This window comes from Acomys minous (genome assembly GCF_964271855.1).
Source record: "Acomys minous genome assembly, chromosome: 7".
Taxonomy (NCBI): domain Eukaryota; kingdom Metazoa; phylum Chordata; class Mammalia; order Rodentia; family Muridae; genus Acomys; species Acomys minous.
The window spans coordinates 68,244,221-68,254,084 of NC_140488.1; the positions used below are offsets into that span (position 1 = coordinate 68,244,221).

Consider the following 9,864-nt stretch of genomic DNA (forward strand, 5'->3'; position numbering starts at 1 on the left):
CTGGAGCTCCTGTGTACCCTTTCCTCAGCCCTTGAGAAATCAGGCAAGTGTCTGGCCCATTCCTGGAATACAATTTAGTCTCTCCTGTATGCTTTACCACCTGACACTCCTGATACTGAATAAACAGTTGAGTGGCCTTATTGGCTTTGTCATTGTTTGCTTGCCTGGGAAGGAAAGATTTTTAATAGCTTCTACTGACGCAAAACTGAGCTGTCCCTGACTTCATACACCACCAGACAAAGCCAATGGATACATCTCCCTACCCAGTCCTTGCAGTACAAATGTGGCAAGCAGCTGGAGTCGACTATGAAGGACAGATTAGAGGAACTGATGAATCACGTTAACCATGGAAGAGTCCCTTCGGAGCTGGATGACACCTTGACGTTTGATAACCATGCTTTTGAAAAGAGTGAAACAAACCCAATCGAAGAGTTTTTACAGGAAGTGGCTGAGCTGTCTCTGGCACTGGCAAAGTTAAAAGGGCTATCTCAGTTAATAGAGAAGAAGCAGCAAAGTGTCCTGTGTTGTACCACAGAGGAGAGCGTGTTCAAGGAGAAGAGTGAGTTGGATATTATAAAAGCCTCCTTTGTCAGCCAAGCCCGACTCATCCAACCTCAGCTAAGCACCATCCAGCATGAGTTGGCCACAGATTGTAAGTACTGGCGGGCTGAGTACCGCATTCGTCAGAGCCAGCTCTCATTTCTCCTTAGTCACTACCGTGGGATCATCAGCCACCACTATGCCTGTGAGGCTCAGAATATGATTAGGCTGAAGGAGAAGATGATGAGACAGGCTGAACTAGCTGGGGTGAAGCTCCAGGAAGAGGACCTGGAGAAACTGATGGCTAATCCTGTGCCTCCTCAAATTGTGGGTCGTGATCTACATGTTTTGAAGGCTAAGCAGGGCCTAGCTCTGGCTGAAGTACGTCACCAGCAGCTGCTGGACCTGGAGTGCCAGATCAGTGAATTGCGTACCATCTTCCTCCAAGTAGAAATGTTCATCTTGGGACAGCAAGAGTTACTGGATAGCATTGAGTATAACATTTTGCGCACTCAGGACTATATTGAACAGTCAAATGAAAGAGTGAAGAAAGCCCTTAAATATAAGCGCCAATCACGCTTTTTGATGGTGATATCAACTGTTGCAGGTCTTTGTGCCTGTTGCACTTGCTTGTCCTGTGTCACTGGACCTGTACATTGAGCAGGAAATATGTCTTCTGGTATAGTAAGCAAATGTGGAAGAACAAAGATATTGTTTTCGTACATAATCTTAAAGTTAGCATTGCAAATAAATGAGTGCCAACATGTGAGCTGGCAAATCTAATGTGACTTGTCTGTTTCCTCAAAGGTAGCAGGCAGTAAATAGGCTATTCTGCTGTGCTTTTACTCATTGGGCAATTTGTTACATAAAAAAAACCCTCTTCAAGTATGGCTGTCTTCTGCAGACACTGTTGCTCAGGAATTAGTGTTTTCTTCATTTTCTTTTACAGCTACTGCTTTATGTTCCAGAATGATACACTTTGCTTGTTTTCTACTATTAGAACCTCATTAGTGTTTTATGAAAATACATATGCTCCTTTCTAAAGGAATGGCAAGCAAATAGAATGGGGAATATAACACTGCTTTACTCACTTTTTATTGCTGTGATTAAGGCAACTGATATTATAAAGCATTTAATTTGGAGCCAGTGGATTCAGAAGACTAGAGTCATTACCATCATGGTAGGGAGCATGACAGCAGGCAGATAAGCAGGCATAGCACTGGAGCAGAGCTCAAGAGCCCACATCTTGAGACACTACTGTGAGGCAGAGAGAGTTAACTGCGAATGTCTGGGCTTTTGAAACCTCATTGCCTACCTTCAGTGACATGTCTCCAACATGGCCACATCTCCTAATCATTCCCAAACATTTCCAGTAACTTCAAACCTAGTGTTTAAATGTATGAGTCTGTGGGAGGTCACATTCAAACCACCACCACACACCAAGACTTCAATATAGCAAGCCAGATGGTGAATTGGGATGCAAAGGATGCCAGGATGAGAAAGATTGCAAAACTTGGTTAAAGGAGTATCAAAAATTTGAGTTAAGAGACTGGACAACGGTGGGCAGAACAATGAGGAAAATTATGGGAAAGCAGAACACAAGATTACTTGAGTGTTCTGTGTACAGATAGAGACACGGGGATACCCAAAACAGGAATGAAGCTTAATTTGGGGGCTACCCACTGTCTTTAGCTCAACTGACATTGTGATATTTTTATTTTGGGGAGAAAATTCCACAGTTTATCCTTCCTAGAGCTTGTCATATAGTAGTAAGTAAAATACATGGCAATCATATGCATGGAAGAAAAGAGGGAGTTCTGGGTCAGAGGAATTTCTGTGATGTAAATAGAAGTGGGCCCTGGTTAGACCAGGCCTTGTGAAATTTTTCAGAGCAGAATTCATGCTCTATGATCAGAGTAAGATTTAAGAATACTTAGCTTTAGTTACTCAAGAAGGACTCATGAATGACCATGCACATGTTGCCAACAAACTGAGGAGTTCTTTCTGCTTCCATTTTCTAAGGAAGCATTTATTTACAATAGTTTCTTTTTTTAAATAATTATTTTACTTTTATGTGCATTGTTGTGAAAGTGTCAGATCCCTTGGAATTGGAGTTACAGACAGGTATGAGCTGCCATATGGGCACTGGGAATTGAATCCGGGTCCTTTGGAAGAGCAGACAGAGCTCTTAACCATTGAGCCATCTCTCCAGACCTTACAATAGTTTCTAAAGAGAAAACAAACATGTGTCTTTGCATTGTCCTGATTCAGGAGTAGCAGCACCTATAACCAGAGTCTACTTCTCTCTAACCTCCTACATGACTTTTTAAGAAGTGTTACCAATGACTGTTGTCATCAGTGTTTTTAGTAGTTCAGTTAATGTCACTCGTGTCCTACAAAGAAATTCATCTCAAAGGAGAAGGTTCTGATCAAATTAGAATAGTTTAAGCATCTTTTTTAAACACTGAAAATTAAATGGTGTACGAATTCAGTGTGTGTGAGTCACTATAAATACCTTTGGAAAGGCATTGTACAGTTCTGCAATACTTGTTAGACTGCCATTTGTGCACTTGCTAAAAAGTGCCTGCCATTCAATATTTAAAAAATCAAGACTGACTAATTAGATACTTTTCTCCTAGATAATGAAGGCGAGCTTTCTAAAAATCATTGCAGTCTTGTTGCTATTGTCCTATAGACAAACTCCACCATCAGAAATATCAAGAAATCGATGTTTATATGTGCTCACATTATTTACACTAGAATGAATATATTTAAAACTCATTATAATGTGTTTTCTTGCATTATGTGTGTGCATTTAGCCACAAAACATGATGGAATTAATGACATGCTAGTTACTTGGATGCTTAAGGACATTTTTCTTGTGGAGCTCCTGTTGACTTGTTTTTCTACTTCTTTCCTTCTGAGTACCTCCATGTTTTCATGTTTCTTCTTATCATTTCAGTGAGGATTATTGTTAAATATCCTACCACCGACCTTAAGGATCAGAAATGGTGGATGAGATTTCTCTGTTGATAGGAACCAAAATTTTCTATTATTTCTGAAAGGGCTGTTACAGATCATTAAAGTTGCTGCTAGAATATTAATTTCATGAAAAAAACCCCCCACAAACTATGAGCAGCTTGTGAGTGTTTTTATTTGTAGGAGGGTGTGGTGAAAGAGTGCTTTGGAAGATAAGGGCTTAGGGGTAACTGCACACTTAACATAATACAGGGATATTCTTGTTTATGTACTATTATGTACAAGAAAAATCACACTTTTGTGACTTGATGCCTAGCAATTTATCATGTTTCATTATTATTGAAAATTGTTATACTTATGTCTTTTGAAAACAAAAATAGTATCCCCATTTCAATAGATGAGTTAGATAATGTCAAATGAGGAATATGAAATGTCCTAGGTATTATTCCTGTTTAATTTATTTTTCATAGCGTTTAACCACTTAGGGTGCAGACTTTAGTAAATAAGACTCTCCTGTGCCTGGATTACTCTACTAATGTATGGAAGTATCTGACCTAAATTAACCATATAAAGCATGCAACCCTTGCATTTCTTCACAAACTGCCTCTTTCTCTTTTCCTTCCTTCCTTCCTTCCTTCCTTCCTTCTTTCCTTCCTTCCTTCCCTCATTCCTTTTCCTTTCCTTTTTTTTTTTTCTTATTTTTCGTGATAGTTTCTCTGTGTAGCCCTGGCCATCTTGGAACTCACTCTGTAGGCCAGGCAGGCCTTGAACTCACAGAGATTCACCTCCCTCTGCCTCCCAAGTGCTGAGATTAAAGGCATGCGCTACCCCTGCCAGGCCATAAACTGCCATATTTAGTTTTACACTCAAAAGATATTCAGATCTCTCATCAAAGTAATTAGTAGTGGTACATATTAGCATGAGGTACCCTAATTATTAGCAGAGAGAAAGTTCAGTTTATACTTGAAGCTTGAAACCCAAGTCTCATCAGGCTTTGCCCTTGCTGCTTAAAATTGTGAGCTTGGTTCTGTCTTTGCTCAGTCAGTTAGCATTAAATTAATTACAATTGATCCATAAGTCCCAAAAAGAAAGTGAAGCAAAATGAGTAGCCAAGTCTTGTGGCAATGACTGTGGAAGAATTACATGTCAGTATTCGCGAGAAGTATGACGGGAGTAAGAGTACTTTTTCAAGATCTTGTATAACTGTGAGGGGTTCAGAAGAAAGAATGAGACAGTTAACCAATGGACTAAACACCATGGTGGAAATAATGTCCTAGATTCTTTTTCTCTGGCACTTTACTTTCTTATCTCTGGAATGAAGGCATTAGTGGAGATGACTGCCAAGTTCATTCCTAGCATATCTAACATTTTTGTACATTATTTCCCTGACAGAGAAGCCTCCATTTTAAAAGACTTCTTATGGATGCAAACCTTTTACAGTTGTACTTTATAACCAGACTCTGTGGATGGGTTTTGTTTGTAGCAACCACTGAAATTCTTTGCAAAAATACTTTAAAATTTGAAAAGCTTGGCATCTCAAAAATATTTCACATGTTATTATCTGAGTTCAGACATAGAATAGTAAGAAACTTTTTTATTTTATGACATCCTATTTGCCCATTCAGAATATAATTTTCTAAGCTCTTAGAGTCCTTGTCAGAAAGTCCTTGCTTATGCTTACTTATATTGATGTATTTTATGCTTATTTACATAGGAATATTTTACCTGTTTCCCTTAGTAGTTCAGAGTCTCAGCTCTTCAATTAAAGTCTTTGTTCCAATTTGAATAGCTGTTTTTGTATAGTTTGAGGAACATGGATGCAGTTTCTATCTTTCTTTTTTGTTTATTAAAAAATCAATCTAGCTCTAGTCTTCTAGATGGTGATTATGAGCTTGCCACACTAGCCATTGAAAAAGCTATCTTTTCTCTGATGTGTGTTTTTGACATCTGGTAAAAAACTAGATGTCTGTGGCAGGTGTGGTTGAGCTTGTGATCTCAGAATTTGGAGAGTGAAGGCTAGAAGATCAGAAGGTTAAGGCCAGCCTAGTCTACATGTCTGTAGATGATAGTTTTGCTTCTGGATTTGTTAGTGTATTCCTTTGGTCTATGTGCCTATCACTCTTTGTTTATGATTCTGTATCTAAAATATAACTGAGATCATGTATTGTGATACTGCCAACATTTCTTTCTACTTAGAGTTGCTTTGGCTATTCAGGATCATTTTTGATTCAATGTGTTTTAGGATTTTTTTTTTCTAGTTTTTTGATGAATGTATTAGAAAGTTTAATGTTGTATTGAGTATTTTGATCACTTTGAGCAGTTATTTTCACAATATTACTTCTATGAAAATGAGAGGAATTTCTATCTTCTAGTATCTTCACTTTCTTTTTCCTTGTTGTTAAAGTTTTCATTGTAGAAATCTTTCGTATCTTTAGTTAGATCTATTCACAGACTCTCTTTCGCCTTATTATGTGGTACTGGCTATACAACTCAGGGCTTTATACATGCTAGGAAACTGCTCTATCACTAAGCTGCATCTCCAACCAGTAGCTACTGTGGATTATGCTGTTTTTATATTTTCTTTTTTTGAAAAATCATTACCACTATTATACTAATTTTTGCACATTGGTATTTGTTACTTATTTTGCCTCATCCAAATTGGCTGGTCATGACTTGACTAAGGTGGAAAACAAAGGAAGAAAGTCCAGATACAGACACATAGGTATAGGAAAGTGGGGCTATGTCACACTGTTGGAGTGTCACCAAGTATGCAGACAACAGGAACATCAGCATGTTTACTATGTACAGCACAGGGGTAGGAGTTAGCTAATTTTGGTGAGAGGTCTCTATAGGTAAGCAGTCTTATTTTGCAGTCATCTATGAGGAAGAAGCTGCCATTGCTTGTTTGGATACACACACTGGTCAGTCCTCCATGACTCATCTGCTCTTTGTACATTCACTCAATACTTCCTCTACTCTAAACTATTTTCCCAAGTTTACCACCAGATACAATAGTTTTCTGGTGAAATATTTAGGGTCTTATTTTAAGTATAAAATCATGTCATTTTCAAACAGATACAGAGACTCAGAGCTAAACAATAGGCTGAAGTTGGGGAGTCCTATGAGAGAATGAGAGGAAGGATTGAGGGAAGGAGAGTGTTAAGGACACCACAAGAAGACCTACAGAGTAAGCTAATCTGGCCCCATAGGAGCTCATAGAGACTGAACCAACAACCAAAGAGCATGCATGGGCTGTACCTAGGCCCCCTACACATATGTAGCAGATGTGAAGCATGGTTATCATGTGGGTCTTCTAATAATATGAGTAGGGGCTGTTTCTGACTCTGTTGCCTGTCTTTGGATCCTTTCCCCCTAGCTGGGCTGCCTTGCTTGGCCTCAGTGGGAGAAGATCAACTTAGTTTTTCTTCGACTTGACCTGCTAGGGTGTGTTAGTACTCCTTGGGGGCCTCCCTTTTTCTAAGAAGTAAAAGGGGGAATAGGGGAGCAGAGGCATAAGGGTGGGACTGGGAAGAGAGGAAGGACATCACTGGGATCAGGCTGTAAAGTGAATAAATAAATATATGGAAGAAAATAACAACAACAACATGGATTTGAGAACCTGAAAAACACCTAAAATCATACTCTTAGAGAAGAAAAAAATCATGCCATCTGCAAATAGGATTTTAAAAACATTTTCTTTTCTATTTGTATCACCTTTTAAATTCTTTATTTCTCTAAGATTTTGAAAACTATATTGAGTTTAGAGGAACTGCTTTCTCTTTCTCCCACTTAGCATAGTGTTGGCTACAGGGTTTAATTATGTTGAAATATGTTCCTTCTGTTCCTCAATATTTTTTCAGTTTATAACCCTTATAGGACACACACCTTTGTCAAATAAAATCTGTATCTATTGAGATAACTATCTGAGTTTTGTCTATACATCTATTTATGTGCTCTACTAAACTTGTTGATTATACATATTGAATTATCTTTGCATCCTTGAATGAAACATATTTGGTCATGACATATGATGTTCTTAACATGTTTTCAAATTTGGTTTTATTTAATTGAGAACTTTTGCCTCTATGGTCATTAAGGAAATTGAACAACGGTGTTCTTTTCATTCCTTTTGTTTACCTTTTATGTATTTTTTAAAATCAGGATAATGCTAGCTTTACAAAATAAGATTGGTAGTATTCTTTTTTTTCTACTTTATGAATCAGCTTGAAGGATCTTGGCCTTAGCTTTTTAATAAAGGTTTGGTAGAATATGGCACAGATCCTGTCCAATCATAGGCTTTCTTTTCTTAAAAGACTTTATGTCTACTTGTTTCATTACTTTTTATGAATTCATCTAAGTTTTCTATAGTCTATTGATTTAATTTTCCCAGTTATATTTCTAAGAATATATAGATTTCTATAATATTATCCAGTTTACTGGAAAATGTACTTTCAAAGTATTCTATAATGATGCTCTAAATTTCATTGTTATCTATTATAATGTTAACTCCCCCCACTAGTTTTATTAGTTTTTCTTTTCTCTGTTTAGCTGGTTCTATAAACTTTTCTTTTACTTTCATTTAATTATTTGCCCTCCCTATCTTTATGATTTATTGCTGCTTATGGCACTCAATTGCTTATTCAGGACCCTGAATTTCATTGTTCAACTAATTTAAAATCATTTTGGTTTTATAATATAAGCATTCAGAACTATAAACTTTCTAATTGCAACTACTTTTTTGGCATCTCAAAGTTTTTGTAACTTGTACTATCATTTTCACTGTATTGTTAGAAAATTTTGTTGCTAATTATTTAAATTACCCACTGCCATTCAAGAATATATTTTTTGATCTCTAAGCATTTGTAAATTTTCTGTGATTTCTCTTGCTAGTTATTTCTAATTTTATTCTACTATTATGTAATATATGAAATTATTTCACTTTACTTTTGCTTGTTAGAGTCATCTTATTTTCTTAATGTTCATATATTTTAGAGAGAGCTCTATGAGCCACTTAATGTGCTTCATTGATATATGTGGTGGATTTGTGAATGAATAATTTACCATTATACTTGTGAAAATGGCAAGGAAAGGTTGTTCCTGAGTATCATCATCGGTGTAAAGACTCTTCCAGTAGGTGAAAGAGATTAGGTTCTTCTGCAAACACATCAAGAGCTTATATGAGTTTATAACCAAGAGGCATTTTTGAATGAATGGTGGGTTAACAATTATTAATAGTCACAAAGTGCAGGGAAATTTTTGTTTATTTAACTTAGGATATTTGTTGAATGTAGGCCAACCATATATCTCAAAGACAGACAATGAATAATTTAAATTGTTATTGAGGACTAGAGATTTTCTCTTAAACATTAAGATTTTTTATAAAACTGGGCTAAGCAAGCACATCAAAAGATAAAACTCATTTCAATGTCTAGTCAGGAAAAAGTATGAGAGAAATATGAGTAATATTTGGTCAAAGATAGACTCTGTCAAATGTTTTAAACAATGCTTGATAAATAACACTCTCTTGCAGTGTCTTTTAAAAATTATATGTATGGATGTTTTTCTAACCTGTATGCATATGTACTGCTTTCATGGCTGGTGTCCATGAAACCTAGAAGAGGGTGTTCAATGTCCTTGAACTGGAGTTGCAGGTGATTGTCAGCCACCATGTGGTTAAGGGAAAATGAAGCCAGGTCTTCCGGAAGAACATTCAGGCCTTTAGCACTGAGTCATCTCTCTAGCCCTATTTATTGTAGCTTTAAAAAATAGTGTGGTTATCATTATTGTCATGGAAGTGGGGTGTCTGTACAGGTGTGAGTACTTCAGTGTGACATGAAGATCATATGACATCTCTGTGGAACCAGCTCTCTCCTATCTTTACATGAATTCCAAGGATCTATTTATGAGGGTTGGAATGCACAAGCAAGTCCCTTTACCCAACTTCCCAGGCCCTCTTGTGTCTTTTTTGATATCTACTCTCTGCTGTTTATGGAAAGACTAAATGATCTATATAAGGAGTTGTAATTTCTAGATAAGTGGCTGGGAGAAAACCGGGCTTAAAACTGACTGCAGATTCTGCCTCCTACTGCTCTAAATCCTTCTTTGTTTCACATGGCTATAAAGGGTAGTTGACTTTCTCCTCCTGAGGTGACATCCAGACTGAAGAGGTATGAGCTCAATAGCTGATAGCAGCAAGGTCTGACAGGCTTTATCTGTCAAACTCAGGAAAGTCACCTCAGTAGAAGAACCAAGGCTTAATTAGCTGTCATCACCATTCTGTCAGGGCTCAAAGAATAGAACTTGTCTCCTCACAAACATCAAGTAACAAAGACTGAATTATAATAG

At 37.2% G+C, this 9,864-nt stretch overlaps 1 protein-coding gene across 1 annotated transcript; it reads left to right on the forward strand.

Annotated features, from left to right (window-relative positions):
* Positions 1 to 306: 306 nt before the first annotated feature.
* LOC311601202 (syntaxin-3-like) lies at positions 307 to 1,200 on the forward strand (the record flags this gene model as incomplete). Its single annotated transcript, XM_084788604.1, has 1 exon — positions 307 to 1,200. One exon carries the CDS (start codon positions 307 to 309, stop codon positions 1,198 to 1,200), a length of 894 nt encoding a protein of 297 aa, XP_084644730.1.
* Between the last annotated feature and the right edge of the window lie 8,664 nt (positions 1,201 to 9,864).